Source organism: Mauremys mutica, chromosome 1 (genome assembly GCF_020497125.1).
Source record: "Mauremys mutica isolate MM-2020 ecotype Southern chromosome 1, ASM2049712v1, whole genome shotgun sequence".
Classification (NCBI taxonomy): Eukaryota; Metazoa; Chordata; order Testudines; family Geoemydidae; genus Mauremys; species Mauremys mutica.
This window is the reverse complement of record NC_059072.1, coordinates 241,163,494-241,180,556: the sequence shown is the minus strand read 5'-3', so window position 1 is coordinate 241,180,556 and position 17,063 is coordinate 241,163,494. Positions and strand designations below refer to the sequence as shown.

Sequence of the window (17,063 nt, the reverse complement as noted above, 5' to 3'; positions counted from 1 at the left end):
TCTGACTTCTTGGTTTTAGGTATCTTAGATCTCTTAAGTGCTGTCTTAACAGTGTGGGCTCCAAACAATTTTGTGGTATAGAACAGGTGAATAACCAGCTACGATTAGCTGCAGCACTTCCCTCCAGATAAAGCATACAGGATCTTTTCTTTCATTTTTTCTTACTATACTGTTATGTAACTAGATGTATAAAATAAGTTTGGTTTCTGCAAAAAATATCAATTTGATCTCAAATCTTTTCTGTGTAGCAGCCAGGTTTTTGTTTGGGGGGGGGGAGGGGAAGGGGAGAGGGAAACAGGGCTACCAATCTAAACAGGATTATGTATGGCTGTGATATGGTACTGACCCTGCATTGCCCTATGAATACTAACCCTTGTTGATATACTAATACCAGCTCCGAGAACAGATCCATTATGGAAAGCTGGTCTGCTAGAAGATCAGTGATCAAAGGAGTTCTCCACGGTAACTGCAGTCTTAAGCATTATCTGCTACCTCAACTAAGTCATTCAGCTATTCAATGATTTCACCTGGACTTGGGCTAGAGTTCTTATCTGTCACTGAAGGAAGAAGCAGGAAGGACCATAAAAAAAAGCTATAGACTAGCACACTCCACACAGAGGTCTGAAGGCTACATTCCTTGTCCTCTCTTCGGCATACCACCAGAGCTTGAGAGTTACAAAGAATTTCAGTGGCAAAGCAAAAAAAGTGTCACCAATCTTAGCTGCCATTGTCATTTTTAGGAGACAGAAAAATTGAGGAAGTCGTCACTGGAGATATGAGCTAAAAAAGCTCTTCTACTTCAAGAGTGATTAGCTGCTTCCTTTAGATAGAAGGAAAGCCGGTCTTCTGAGTTGCTCACTTTTAAAAAATGTTTAAAGATGTGTGTGTGCTTATATCCCAAATAGCAAGCATAAGAGGCATTTATCATGACAGAGATGCTCATTGAATTAGCCTTTATTTTTATCTAAAGGGGAAAATGTTTTGTACAACTATACACCTCTACCTCGATATAACACTGTCCTCGGGAGCCAAAAAATCCTACCGTGTTATAGATGAAACTGCGTTATATTGAACTTGCTTTGATCCACCGGAGTGTGCAGCCCCACCCCCCTGGAGCACTGCTTTACCGCGTTATATCCGAATTTGTGTTATATTGGGTCATGTTATATCAAGGTAGCGGTGTACTTGCCTGATCCCTTCCAGTCCTGCTCTATACTTTAGTGGGACAATAGTAGCTGTGATATCACAGAATGATTATGCTAAAAAAAAATCACAGTACAGCAGGAGCTGTGTATATTAATTTTGGCTCTCCCAAATTCAAGAAAAGGGTTATTTTAGAATTCAGGCTGAATGCTAGAAGCACTCAGCATAAAAATAAATTTAGCTCTTCTAAAGAAGAAATTTACAGTTCCAACATTAAAGATGAACTATTTTACAAAATGACTTGGGCTCCTAAACATAGAAAATATATTTTTCTAGTTCAACCAACCAATAGGATATCTGGGTGCAAATGATAAATTATACATTTTAATTGTGTATTATCTTTTTTGCTTCCAACTTCAAATACATCACCACACTATGTAGGTGCTAAGGTGGCTTACATATCAGTTCCAATAGACGTGTCACCAACCATAGGAGTGAAATACCCAAACTCAACTATCAGCAGGCAACAAACCTTTCAATTCAGTTCACATATTTAAGTTTCCAATACAGCTGACATATGTTCCATATGGTTGACTTCTGATTCCAAAGTTTCCCTGAAGCTGATGAGCAATTGGGATACAGCTACCTTTTAAAATTTCACTTTCCAGTTACCTACATACTGTAAGTGTGATGGGTTAAGAGTATCTGAAATCTCCTGACTAGCCCCTTTTGCATATAATCAATGCAAAATTCTGCTTATCCATGAAAAATAATTGTGATAACTGAGAAAGTCAGTATTTTCCAACAACATGGTAAAAGGCGGATTTTAGGCTTGGGCTACTTTTTCCACATCAATTTTGAAAGACTGATCCGATTACTTTCAGGACTTTTCTAGGGAAAAAAAATCTGTCTCTATTTTATCACTCCTAGTCTATGAGATAACAAAACCAGATGCTGGAAAATAGCCTGTCCCCAGGCTCTTCAAGCCTACCCAGCTTTCCAGTGATTTCTACTGCAGTTCATTAGAAGACTTTCACAAAACAAATTGTTTGGTTCCAGAAAGGATATATTGTACTTGGAAGTTGTTTACATGTGGAGCTCAGGGGGAAAAAAAAAAGCCCACTGACTTGTCCCAGAAGCCATTATAATTCCACCAATCAATTTGAATTACCTCACAACAAATGTTTTAGTCGCATATGTTCACACACAAACTAAGAACAAAACCTTGCTATATACTAATGTTATTTCTTTTTTGGGTATTCATTCAAGAGTTCAGTGTTAATTGCAATAAATCTGCTAGAGGAAATCTGGAGTTTGTCTAACAAGTTAAACATTTCATCTGCTCCCCACATTTAAAAAAAATTAAAGGCAGTCTACAAAGAAAAAAGTGGGTTGCCCCTATTTTTGCTTCTTTATGATGTCTGAAAATTGAAAGATTTATATTCTAGTTTTTATGTTAGTAATTGAAATCTTGTCGCCTCTGAAAGGCACTACGACTACCAGAGAAGTAGAGAAATGAAACTATCAGAGTCAAGAATAAAAGTTAAGCAACTGAATGGGTAAGTAAGTTATGGTCAGAGAGCTTAAAACTCCTCTCCCTCCCCACCCTCAACAGCTTGCATAACTTCAACATGAGCTTCATGAAACATGGACCATCTCTACTTCTACTTGGAAAGCACTTATCACATAGTGGGCACTACTGGAAATAAGTAACATTTGGATTAGAACTGGGTGAGAAACTTGTTTGTGTCCTACCAACATTTTTGAGACTTCAAAATTTTTCCTATTCTACATTGGGACAGAGCAGAGATCTTCTGAAATTATTCTTTTTATGTGAAAAGCCAGAGACCTCCCACTGCCCCCAGAATAGCCAATAGCCTGGTGGTTAGGGCACTCCTAAGGGATGTGGGGGCTCAGATTCATGCTCTGCCTAATTCAGAACAAGGACTTGATTACTGGTGTCCTAACCACCACGAGGCTCTTGGCTATTCTGGGGGTGGTGGTCTCTCTTGAAATTTTATCTTGAGAAACTCTCTCGATAAAAGTTTTGTCAAAACTCATTTCCATGAAAAATTTCAATTTTGGCAAATCAACAGTTTCTGAAAAAATAGTTTCACTGAAAAATTCCCAACCAGCTCTAATTTGGATAAAGAACATCTGTGTTAAAAATTCAACTCTCTTGCTCCTTCAGTTAAATTGTTCGTGCTCACAGTAAGCATATTCTGAGTCTCCCAATACATCTTCTAGCAAAATCAGTGATGACCAAAATTTGACATTCCTGATACTTATGTAAAAAACAAGCAGAAGACACTTAAACTTTCATTCGGGTCTTCCCTAGTCTCATAAAGAAGCAAAGAAGGGCACAAGCCATTCCCTCCTCCCCTGTTCTGCACAGAGTATTTTGGTTTACAACTACATTATAAGCTGTAATCATGTACATATTAAGTAACTGGAACTTGCAACCTACACAAAGAACAAATATTTAACCCTAGGGTAAAAGTGACTTGGCAACAAATGTTTGTTCCTTGTCCATGCTAGATTTTACAAGTATGTTGGTTAACGTGTTAAAACAATTATAAATTGCAGAGTGGACAAGCCCTTAGATTTGCAAACACTTATTCTAAGTTTCCTTTAGTGATATTATATACCTAGTACATACACACATCCTTATACATACAATCTAGCTACACTATGTTTAGTGTTCCTTTCCACATAAAGCAAACAAAATTTTCACAACACAATGTAACTATCATTTTTGTTGATAAGATTATTTTCAAGCTAGAGGACACTACAGAGGGCAATACTGATTGTTTACAAAAAGGTATTGTGACTAGAGTAAGCCATCCTCCAGCTTTGATATCTCTAAACATTTAACTAAATTACCAAAGATGCACGAATAAATAGCACATATAGCATTTCTCACTTCTTGTACTTTTCAGGCTCTCTCTACAGTGCTCAAAGCCACCAAAACTAATTTTGCAGTAATACAAATTTTTTCACACTCACAACAAATGTTCATTAAATGCTTTAAAATAGCAGGGTCAGCATTATAAGTTTGCTTTAAAATAAGGAATGACCTTTTCAAATCAAGTTTAATTCAATCAAACCTGAAACACCACCATTCAATTTTTAAATCCAATATATTAAGTTAATAGGAGACCAAAGCATTTATAGGGTCATGGGGTTCTTTGACCTTCTCTTGAAGGTCACCTGAAGGAGACTAGTAGATTAGACTTGGAATTTAGAATTAAATTGTAGGCCACATTTACGTTCTGATTACCTTTAATTCCACAAAAACTAGGAAATTCTGAATTTGGCAGCCAATCTTTTCCTAAATAAATAGGGTACAAAAAGGTCAGACGTGCTATACAAGATAGTTTGGAGACACGTTTTGCTCATAGATTGGAGGTGGGCGTAAGTTAAGAACAGGATGAATGCATTAACTCTTGAAGCTTTAATATATCAGGAAATGATAATACTCGATACCTTTTAAAAATCACATTCGTTAATTTTTCATCACTAAACTAGCACACTTGCAAAAGTTTACAAAATAATGGAGCACTTCTGCTCTATACAAGTATAATTTTAACTTATTAGCAATATTTGAAATGCATAATCACTCAAATAATAATGAACCCACTTCATAAAATGGTGGATTTAACTCACTGGTTGCAAAGTAGCAGTTACGCAGATACTTGTGTAATACACAGTAATATCTTAAATTTTCTTTACTATGGGACTGATCTGATCCATGAAGTCCAAAGTGGTAATGTCTTATTGGGTTACATAATGTGTGGAATTCAACACAGAGCATGCTAAAGCGGGAGTACATTCATATTTGGGCACAGCTGCAGCCTACTTTTCTGTACCTAGTTTTAGTGAGGAGTAAGTTAATATCCATGGGGAAAGTGCACGTAGATTATAATGGAACTATTCTTTTAAATCAAATCATGCTAATTAAGTATACCAACCTTTCTATTTCACACACATCTGCAAACAAATCATGCATATATATGTTATGCTAAATTTATGATTTTTTTGCTTTCAAAACAATTCACAATTCATGTAACAGGACTAAGGCACAGTATCTACTTCTTTTCAAAACACACAAACATGTTACATTTTGGAAAAAAACTAGTATTCAAATATTCCTAGTTAGTGAAGAACTTTCATGTACTTCATGAGGTTTATGGAGATCAAAGTTGTGCCTTCACAAGTAGGGGAAGCAGTTATATAGAGAAGAACATAAACAAACCTGGACCTGCTGGAAAGCTTTTAGTCTCTTCTTGAATCTAGAAGGTAAAACAAAATCACATCCTCGAGCTAGCAATGCCAACTCCTTTCTTAGATCAGGATCTTGCCGCAAGGAAATCTCTTTTATCCTCATGCTTTCAGATTTCATATAATATCTGTGTGTGCCAGTCCAGGCACTTGAGTCCAAGTAAATAGCAGAGCCTTTCTATTATCACACAGTGCCACTTAGAGCAGCAGCTGCGCTTTAGTTCTGTGATATTCTAAGAGAGCCAGCTCAACTTAGCCTGCACCATACATTAAAGAGAACTTGGCTGGAATCACAAAAACAGATTGGAAAGTCACTTTGGGGGCTTGTCCTTTTGCTGCATGCATTCCAAAGACTAAATGGGATGGTATGTAAAGAAACAAACCTGTTTAGAGAACCATCTATATAAGCAGCTCCCAATTTAAAAAAAGGCAAACTCCGGAGGAATGTAAAGATGCCAATTTTGCAGTTTTTTCCCCCCTTCCCTTTCTTTCTGTCAGAAACCACTCACTCTCTAGCCTCAGTGAAGTATTTCATTGAAGGATAAGGCTTATTACACAGCAATTAAATTCTAAGTTGTTCAGCCCTTTAGCGGTGAACTCTGTCACTTTAGAGAACATGAGGCAACCGCAAGATAAACTTCAAACAAACTAGCTGGGATAAGCTGTTGTAAAGCTCATGTTCACAGTTCAATAATATGAAGCTTCTGTATTTGTCTGAACAATTATTCACATACTGTAGGATTACAGTCATGTAAAATGTTAAAGCAGAAAATATTGAGGAAAAAAAGTAGGCACACATTACCACAACTGCATGCTTTTAAAAGAAATTTTGCAGAGATGGCTCTTTATAGCAGGAAAGGGAAGATTTAGATATCACATATGAAGCTGCTTTATCAGGATGAACTTTTCTTGCCCAAAAGTACTTTAAGTATTGCAAAGAAAGCCACACCTTAAAGTAAACATGAACATCATGTTTCAGTAGCAATGCTGCAATTAGAGACAGCAGTTTTAGACTCCTAGTTTCAGTTTATTGTAGTTTAAAAAATATTTTTGGGACTGAGGCTTAGTTTCAGTTCACAAAATTTCCCTCCTCCTTTCTCCACCATCCCACCAGGTTTATACTTTTTCATATGGTTTTGAAGTGAAAAAAATACATACATTTTCCATCTCCCATGTTCTAATGTTTCAGAATTTTTTTTTTAATTGACTGAAATGGTATTGCTTTAAAATTTCAAATTGTCATAGGTTTACTCTAGCTGTCACTGGGAACACATTCATTTTTAGATACATTTACTTTAAATGTCACCATTATGACTATTTGAGAATGGCATCCTGTTTACTATCTCCATTTAGCTTGTTAAAACTTTCAGCCCTCCCAGCACTGTCAGTACCTCTAAAAAAGTGGACAGACTGTTTGACTCTGTACCTGTGTATAACAGAATGGGTACAGTTAAAACAAGCATAGAGAAAGAGACCTAGAGATTGGGTTTTTCTGTTTGCTTTGGGGGGGGGGGGGGAGAGTTGGCATGCAGGAAAGGAAATTACTCAGATGCCAGTGTAACAAGGTTTAGATTTAATTCACAAAACCCACAAAAATTGAAATGGGCTCTTTACAGGATCATAGATCACTGGAATGTGTAACATACAAGTCAAGACAACGTTTTCTGAGGTTCTAAAAGTAACAGTTACTTAAGAAAAGCATTACTACAAAGTTAAGTTGTAGTTATGAAAAATGAAAGCCAGGAAATTAAGGTACAGTTGAAAAAGCCTCTAAACAATTGTATCTTTTAGAGTCAGGAAATGCATAGTTAACACAAAACCTTAACTCTGATCCCATCTATTATGTACCAACAAATGTATCTAGTAACACCATATAAGAAAGACTACAAGAGACATTGCATTTAACATGGTAGTAAAGCTTACATGATGAGATCAAATGTCCTCAATCTAGATTGAGATACACGTGTTGGCTTTTATTTTATTTTATTTTTTAGTTTAGATGACAGAATATTATTCCTAAATGTTTAATAGAGTATGGATTCATCTAACTGGATAAGGAAGAGACTCTGAAGATTGAGTGAAGTCCTCAAATTTCTGTTTTGCAGCTAGAAAACAAATAAAGTTTCTATTAAAGCAACAATACTTGATTTTGGCTTATCAAAAAAGAATACTAAACAATGGTGAATTAAATTATCCTTGACAAATTACTTCACAAAAATCAAGTAATCACAAGGTCGTGAGAGCTAAAAGAACTGGCATGGATTGTCCAAGAGACAAAACAAGTAATATGAACAAATGCCAATTTGTTCTCCATTGAGAAACTGCAGAACTGGAATTAATTTGCAAACTGGACACCATTAAATTAGGCCTGAATAAAGACGGAGTGGATGGTTTACTACAAAAACTAAAAACTAATTTCCTCAAGCTAATTTCCCCCTACTGTTAATCATGCCTTCTTGTCAATTGTTTGAAATGGGCCACCCTGATTACCACTACAAAGTTTATTTTTCCTCCTGTTGATACTAGCCCACTTTAATTGAATTGTCTCGTTAGAACTGACCCCCCCAACTTGGTAAGGCAACTCCCATCTTTTCATGTACTGTGTATATACATCTTCCTGCTTTATTTTCCACCCATGCATCTGATGAAGTGGGTTTTAGCCCACGAAAGCTTATGCCCAAATAAATGTGTTAGTCTCTAAGGTGCCACAAGTACTCCTTGTTGTTTTTGCTGATACACGCTAACACTGCTACCACTCTGAAAAATGCCTATTTGTTAATAATGAAGCACACCAAGTTTCCTTACCAAAACCAGTGATTAATTTATTAAACATGATCAACGGCGAGGTGACAAAATCTGGGGATAACTAAATTTTATGAGAGACAAACTTTAGATTTAAGCAGCTAGCTGAATGAACAACATGGGAAGTTAATTGCATTTATCAAAACATGCTTACAGTGAAAGGAACAATCTGAACTATTCACACATTGCTGGGTTCCAATTAATGTTTGTCACTCAGGAAAGATCTTGGGTGTCACTGTGGACAGATCAACAAAAACTTCTGCTTAATCTAGATCAGCTCTCTAAAAGCAAGCAAGATGTTAATGTACATAAAGAATTGGACGGAAAATTTTAATTTTAACTCTATGGTTTCTTGGCCTCGGTGATGTTTGGTATTGAATTCCACAGGTATAAACAGGTATATCTGTATAAGTTATTTCCTTTTCATCACATTCAGATTTGATGTCTTTCAGTATCAAAGTTTCCCTTTTTGTATTATGAGAGAGAAAATAGGAGTATACACACTTTTCTATACTTGTTTGCAGGGAGAATTTCCTCCCTTTATTCAGCAACATTACAGGCCACACATGATATTAATGTGAAGTAGTGAAGGTCAAAACAAACTTGACACTGCAGGTTACATTCCCTATAAACTCATACTGAACTCCAGAAAATCATCAAAAGCACAGCAGTTAGTTTGAAGTCTCACTTAATGTTTGATTTAAATTAATGTAAAAGGAAACAAACATTAAGTTTTAATCATACTTTGTCAAGCATCAACAACCCCCTCCCTCCCGGCAGCTTGAACTATTTTAGTCTGGACTCTCCTTTGCTTCCCAGCAAGGACTTTAAGTACAGAAGGCTCTCCTGCAGCCAAATGAGAGGTTGTTTGCATTCCTGGAATATCTGTTTATATGTGGAACCCTTGTATCAGCACTAGACTTTGGATGCAGGGAGAATAGCTTTCCTCTCTTTATAAGAAAGTGTGCAGAAGACACAAATATACACACATACATAGAACAGACTCACCAAATCTGCAATAAAGCAGATTTCTCATTATTGAACCAATTGAAATGCACTTACTGAAGCACTGAATTACAGCAGTGCAATTCACAGAAGCTCTAAAACTGCATCTCAGAAAGGAGTCCCATCACTACCAGAGAAAATGCATTCCATCTTTATGGGTTAGTATTGTTTCCTATTGATAAGGCCTTGTGTAGTCTGGACAATTTCTGTAGCAAAACCCCTGGATTCTGTGGCAGCTTCAGATAATAGTTTTAAATAGATAGTTTTAGTGAATCAAATATTAGAGCAATCAGTATAATAGTCTATATTTATTTTAATATTAAGTTCAATTTTACACTGTCCCCACATTGTTTTTAATATTTGCACATTTTTTAATTGACTGATGTCTAACTTGTGAACAAATTAGAAGGCAGAACTGGAGGTTTTAAGAAGTTGCCCAAGAGAGAGTTGGTGTGCATGAGATTGCAGGTAAAAACATTAGGTGGATGTTTCTGCTAAAGAGATCAGTAGTGAAATAGTTAATGTTGACACTGAAATTATCGAATTGAGGTTTCAGTGTTCACTATTGAGAGGAATGAGAACTATAATTTCAGGCTCTTTTGCAGCACCAGGAAGACAACACTATGAACAGTGTAAACTGGTCCATCTTTCATGGTTCCCCCCACCCCCACACACAATATTAAGCATTTGGGGGGGCCGCGCAGAAAAAATAAATTAAAACAGCTTCTGGAACACAATTCCGTGTCAAATATCACCTTGTTGGAGTGGAACTAGGCTACCATAAACAACAAGGAAGTCCTTGTTATTTATGATCCTAAAATGTGCTCATCAGAAACATGAAAACTAGAAAGAGCCAGACAAACTACCGTGAAATGGAGATGTAGTCCAGTGTGACCATCCAGAGATGTTAATGCAAAACCCACCTCTTTACAAAAGCCTACCCATAAAAAAAGAATCTATGAACACCCACATTTGTAAGCTTGGGTGCTTACCTAAAAAAGGTGAGCATTTATAGCTCCCATTCCAAGGAGAGAAAGCTGAGGCTGATCACTTTCAAAACAAAGCCACTTATTTAGGCACCCAACTTATACAGTTTAAAGTTTTCTGCTACAGCCCTTAGTATTTTGTCTAAGTATACTTGGACTAGTTTGTAGGGGAAAAAAAAACAACACTGATTTGGTTTAAAGACCCTGCCAGAGCATAAGAATGCTATTTTGAGGTTTGCCATCAAAAGGCATAGTTATAGTCTAGGCTGGTGTTATGCATTATAGGAGTTTATGAAGTCCTGAAGACAGATTTAGAAATGTAACTGCTCCTAAGTATACATTTACCTTGAATCACCTTAACTTAAAGCTGATAGAGTAATCTGGTACCAGGAGAGGTATTTTTAAAGTACATGAATGACAACTCTTTATCAGTAGCTACTTCCAACATAGCACCAGCTGTTCAGTGCTTCATCAGTCTGACATGAATTGAATTTTTAACTAATCCTTTCAAAAATGCATTTGTATCTTGGAATTTCACTGGGTTTCCAAAAATAGAATGACTGCTGTATGAAAGTACAACCACCACTTTAATTCAAACACCACATACTAACAGTACATGTAATTTGGTCCCTCAAATCACAAGATAGTAATTTTGTTTTAATTATAGCAGCAGAACTGTTTCCTGCATGTGTTTCTACCACATTTGTCCCCTCCCTAACAGTCCTAAAGCTCAAAGACAACAGAACAAGAAGGGTTGGAACGTGGTCTTAAAAGTTGTGGAGTCCTCAAGACGCCAAAAAAAGTGGTTAATTGATAGATCACAAAGTAACTGTAAGGGCTTGTCTACACTGGCACTTTACAGCACTGCAACTTTCTCTCTCGGGGTGTGAAAAAACGCACCCCTGAGCCCTGCAAGTTTCAGCGCTGTAAAGTGCCAGTGTAGACAGTGCGCCAGGGCTGGTAGCTATTCCCAGTGCTGGTAGCTATTCCCCTTGTGGAGGTGGTTTTTTAGCACTGGGAGTGCTCTCTCCCAGCGCTATGGCACAACTACACAAGCCATGTTAAAGCACTGCCGCGGCAGCGCTTTAACATTGCTAGGGAAGACATACCTTAAGTGAGGGGTTTCTAGTGCAGTCCCACAGGGATCTGCTCTCTGGGCTACGCTATTCAATATCTATCAATGATGTGGTAGAAAATATAAAATCACTGCTGATAAAATGTGTAGACGACAAAAGCTCATGGTAAATAATGATAAGGGCAGGTCAGGGACAGACCATCTGGAACACCTGGTAAGGTATGTTCACTTGAACATTTGTTCTAACACAGACAAATGCACAGTCATGCATCTAGGAAACCCCACTTACGGGATGGGGATGTAGCCTGGAAAGCAGTGACAACCAATCTAACATGAGCTCCGAGTGCAACGCTTTAGCTAAGTGGGTGAGAACACAAGCTTTGGCTATATAGGCTGTGGAATATCAAGTAGGAGTAGGGAGATTAGTATTATATCTGAATATAATATTAGTGAGACCATTACTGGAATAGTTGTCCATATCTGGTGTCCACAATTCAAAAACGTTAAAAACTGGAAGAGGTAAGAAAAAAGCTTCAAGAAGGATCTGATGTTTGGAAAATACGTTGTTACAGATACTAAGGGTGTGCTATGCTTCTGACCTTTGTACAGCTTTTCAGAAAGGTATCCTTGTTAGTTATAGGCCTTGACTTCCTGCTCAAAGAGGAGCCCTATGGCTGTTACTCTAAGACTGCATCCCTGCCTGCTGCACCAGTTTCTCACTGTAGCTTCTTCAGCAGATCCAAATGAGCTTGGACCCCCCACTACTTCTCCACCCACCCGTTGGAGACTTACTCGTATGACAGTTATGCAACCAGCAGCTGTTTGCAGTGACAAAAGACAGCCTTTATAAAATAAATTGGCATTTATTAGTCCACTGGAATACAGTATTTATGGCTTTGGGTTAAAAAGATCAAGCAAAACTAAAAGTCTTCCATCTGGCCTGACAGCATCTCCTTGTTTAGTTAGCGGGGTCTCATTTTGCTGGCAGACTGCATGCTTGCAGCCAGCCTTCCTCATCTTGCCCACCCATATGAGACTGATTTACCATCAACTATGAGAATAGGGCTCTTACTAGCGTTTGCTAACACTTCAGAGTCCTTTGTTTCAAGTTTCAGTCATGCTATTTTCACATGTCCTGCCCCTGCCTGGGAAGGGTGGAGTTGTGGTCAGACATGTAATTTGCCTGTCCACATCCAAAAAGTCCCCTTGGTTGGCAGCTGTTACACTGAAAGACCAATGGTTGGACCATTAACTGGTATCTCCAAGGTAGCTCCATTCACATTTTGACAGATCTTGATAGTCCATTCATACCAATTCCAGCATGTCTATGTGACCTAGTCATTTGATCTCTTATTCCCTTTGTTCCTGGAAAGAAATTAATCCTTTCATACCCAGTAGGTAACAGTAGAAAAGCAGTTGGGTAACTGACTAACATATCTTTTTAATAAAAATACAGACATCTCATATTCTCCACATATGCCTTTAAGCCTTTACAGAAAAACTAAACAAGCTCAATCTCTTTAGTTTAGGCAAGAGAAGGCAATACAAACCACAAAACTAAAAAGTACCTATATTGGGACGAGACTTGAATCCTAAAGGAAAAAGCCATAACAAGATTTTAAGGTTGAAAACTGAAGTTAAGCAAATTCAGACTAGAAATAAAGTGGACATTTTTAATGGCAAGGGTAAATAACCACTGAAATAACTTACATATGTAGTGGATTCTTAATTATTTGAAGTCTTGATATGCAGGCTTCCTAAATGATATGCTATAGCTCAAGCAGAAATTTTGGCTTAATGCAGCAATTACTGGGTAAGATTCTTTGGCCTTGTTATGCAGGAAGTCAGACCAGATGATTATAATGATCCTTCTGGCCTAAAGAAAAGGAGGATTCTTTAAAAGAAGATTTTAAAAGTTTGTTACAAAGGCAAGAAGCACATAGTGATTAATGTTACACTGACAAATGAGACAAAAATCTAATACATCAAGCATCTTCAACATAGCTATTTAGACTAATTAACCCTGAAAGCAAGTTCACTATGGAAAACAAACCACAATACGGAAAGGAAAAGAAAAGTTTACTCACTAACCCCCTCAGTTTAATCTTCTTAACCCTCTCAGTCACATCTAGAGTAGCAAACAAGTCACGTTTAAGAATATAAAAGAATAGCAGCAAAAACAACTAGGAGTCCTTGTGGCACCTTAGAGACTAACAAATTTATTTGGGCATAACCTTTCGTGGGCTACAGCCCACTTCATCAGATGCATAGAGTGGAAATTACCGTAGGGAGGTATAAATAAATAAAATAAAACAAAACAGCATATGAAAAGATGGGAATTGCCTTACGAAGTGTGTGGGGGTCAGTGCTAACAAGTCAATTCAATTAAGGTAGAAATGGGCTATTCTGAACAATCATTTTTGTAGTGCTAATGAGGCCAATGTAATTAACGTGGCCCATTTCAAACAGTTTACAACCAGGGTTCTCAAACTGGGGGTCGAGACCCCTCAGGGGGTCGCTAGGTTATTACATGGGGGGGGTCACAAGACGTCAGCCTCTACCCTAAACCTCGCTTTGCCTCCAGCATTTGTATTGGTGTGAAATACATAAAAAATGTTCTTAATTTATAAGGAGGGGGCACACTAAGAAGCTTGCTATGTGAAAGGGGTCACCAGTACAAAAGTTTGAGAACCACTGGTTTGCAAAAAGGTGCGAGTATCAGCAGGGGAAAATTAGTTTTTATAGTGACCCATCCACCCTCAGTCTGTATTCAGGCCTAATTTGATGGTGTCCAGTTTGCAAATTAATTCCAGTTCGGCAGTTTCTCGTTAGAGTCTGTTTTTAAAGTTTTTTTTGTTGAAAAATTAGCTAACAGTAACTATCATGGTTTTAAACACTAGCACAGATATGGTTTAACACTTTTGAAAACATGCTTACTTATTGTCAACCCTAAGCTCTCCCAAAGGGGTTCATCAACAGTTTTTCTACAGCAAGATAGAAAAAAGAGGCACTGAGGCAGTTGGGGCCACACGGCTTTGACTCCACATGCTCAGGGCCAAAAGACAGCACTTGCATGGCCTCCACAGGTTTTGCTTCTCAGGTTTCTGAAGTTTAGTGGTAGTAAGGGAAGGGGCAGCGCCAACAAGCAGAAGTATCCACAATCCACTAGTAACTGCTTGTAAATGGCAATCACATTGTAATTAAATTTAACATCCTTGTAGGGGCGGGAAAATACCAGAGAAAGCCACCAAAGTAGCATCTAAACATCAAAAAGAGGAACTGCATAAAAATGAGGAAACTAGTTAAATGGAAATAAAAAGGAAAAGTAACAAGAGTGAGATGCCTGCAAGCTGCATGGAAACTGATTAAACACACCATAATAGAGGCTCAAAGTAAATGTATCCCCCAAATAAAAAAAAATTTAAAAAAAGACCAAAACAATGTCACTATGGCTAAACAGAGTAAAAGAGGCAATTAGAGATAAGAGACATTCTTTAAAAATTGGAAGTCAAATCCCACTGAAGAAAATAAAAGGAGCATAAACTTTGGCAAGTCAAGTGTAAAAGTACAATTAGGCAGGCCAGAACAGAACTGAAGAACTAGCAAAAGACAAAAAACTAAAAGCAAAATTAAGTAGACCAGAAGCAGAAAGCCCGCCAAACAATACTCGAGGGGATTCTGAGCCAAAAAATTAAAACTGTGTGCACACTATTTTAAAATTCTGCAGATTTTATTTGTCAAATAAATGTGGAGGCTCCAGCACAGTATTAGGGAGCACAGGACACTGGCAGCACAAAGGTGGGAGATCACTGTGCAGCTCCCCCCTACCGCCCCCCACACACTCGGGAACATGGACTCAGCAGTGAGACTGCACCCAACCCTGACATAGTGCAAGGACTGGGCCCGCCTCAGAACACCCCAGAGCCCTGCCCCTCCATTCCAGGTGTATCAAGTGTGGGAGGCAGGCTCAGCAAGGCAGGATCCAAATATGGAAGGGCTTAGTGTGGGGGGATCCAGGTGTGGGTTGAGGATCCAGGTGTGGGTTGAGAAGGTTCTGCGTGGGGCAATCTGGGTCCATGTGGCTCAATGGAGGATCCGGGTGCGGAGGGGACTGGATGCACAGGGACTTGTTGGGGGGGGTTCAGGGCGCAATGGTAATAGGACTCTGCAGGGGGGTCCAGGTGAAGGTGGTTGGGTCTCAGCAGGGGGGGTCTGGGTGTGAAGGGGATAGAGTTTAGCGGGTGGGTCTGGGTGTGTGGGGTTCGGGGGTTCAGATGCTGGGGAAGTGGGGCTCAGTGGGGTAGCTATTCACATGCAACTGGTTGGGGCTCGGTGAGGTGGAGATCTGGGTGTGGCTGACTTGTCAGGGTGGTTCAGATGCGGGGAAGTGGGGGGTCATGGGGAGGGTCTGAATGAACAGGGGCTGGTTGGATGGGGATCCCTCCCCCTGCAGCTAAGGAGCAATGGGTGCAAGAAGCATGTGGGTGGGTGGTTGGAGTTTGCGGAGTTTCCTACAGCCAGGGGAGAAATCCGGAGATGGGTCTGACCGGGTCCTGGATCCTGTGCTGGGGAAGAGGAAGTCCCATCCTCCCCAGCCCAGCCTAGCCTGGACTAGCAGCTGAGCTCGATGCAAGGTAGGAACCACCAGTCGGATCTTCCTCAGTCCTGCCTCCTGCCCCTCAGTAATTTACCTCTCTGCTGCCTGCCCATGGCACATGAAACGCTGCTGAGGAGGAGGGTTGCATGACCGCTCTTGTGGCTTCCCTTTGCTTCCCAGTTGGAAAGTCATTTTTCTGTGGAGAAGCAAAGAGATCTTCAGGGAACCTAAATTCTGCACATGCACAGTGGTGCAGAATTCCCCCAGGAGTAAAACAATCAGTGGGGCCAATGGACAATGAATGTAGTAAAGGAGCACTCAAGGAAGACAAGGCCACTGCGGGGATGGTACATGAATTCTTTGCATCAATCTTCACTGCAGAGGATGGGAGGAAGATTCCCACATCTGTGCCATTCTTTTTCGGTGACCTGAGGAACTGTCTCAGACTAAGGTGTCAATAAAGGTGGTTTTGCAACAAGTAGATAAATTTAACCATAAGTCAGACCAGACAGCATTCACCCAAGAGTTCTGAAGAAACTCAAAATAGGAAATTGCAAAACTACTAACTTTGGTGTGTAACCCATCACTTAAATCAGTCTCTGTACCAGATGACTGGAGAATATCTAATGTATAAAAAATTGGCATTACAGGCTCCAGAGGCAATCCTGGCAGTTACAGCCAGTAAGCCTAACTTCAGTACCAGGCACATTGGTTGAAAATTATCAGACACACAGATGGACATATGCTGGGGACAAATCAACACTGCTTTTGTAAAGGGAAAGCATGCCTCAATCTACTGGAATTCTTTGAGAAGGGTCAATAAACATGTGGACAAGGGTGATCCTGTGGATATAGTGTACTTGGACTTTCAGAAAGCCTTTGACAAGGTCCATCACCAATGGCTCTTCAGCAAAGTACGCAGTCATGGGATAAGCGAGAAAGTCCTTTCATGGATCAGTAACTGTTTAAAAGATAGGAAACAGTAGGAACAAATGGCCGGTTTTCACAGTGGAGAAGGTAAATAGCAGGGTCCTCCAAGGATCTATTCTGGAACCTGTGCTGTAATATTCATAAATGATCTGGAAAAAGGGGTAAACAGTGAAGTGGCAAAGTTTGCAGATGATACAAAATTAGTCAAGATAGTTAAGTCCAACGCAGATTGTGAAGAGTCACA

General features: G+C 39.1%; 1 protein-coding gene across 4 annotated transcripts in view; it reads right to left on the bottom strand.

The window, feature by feature from the left end:
- PPP2R3B (protein phosphatase 2 regulatory subunit B''beta) overlaps positions 1-17,063 on the bottom strand; it is a 101,817-nt gene that overhangs the window by 61,293 nt on the left and 23,461 nt on the right. The window contains exon 1 of one of the 4 annotated variants that reach the window (XM_045004683.1): positions 5,399-5,569. The exons of the other annotated variants lie outside the window; for them this stretch is intronic. Within the exon in view, the coding sequence (XP_044860618.1) occupies positions 5,399-5,545 (147 nt within the window). The 5' untranslated portion in view covers positions 5,546-5,569. Of the gene's footprint in view, positions 1-5,398; positions 5,570-17,063 lie in introns of those variants that run through there. 4 annotated transcript variants of the gene reach the window in all.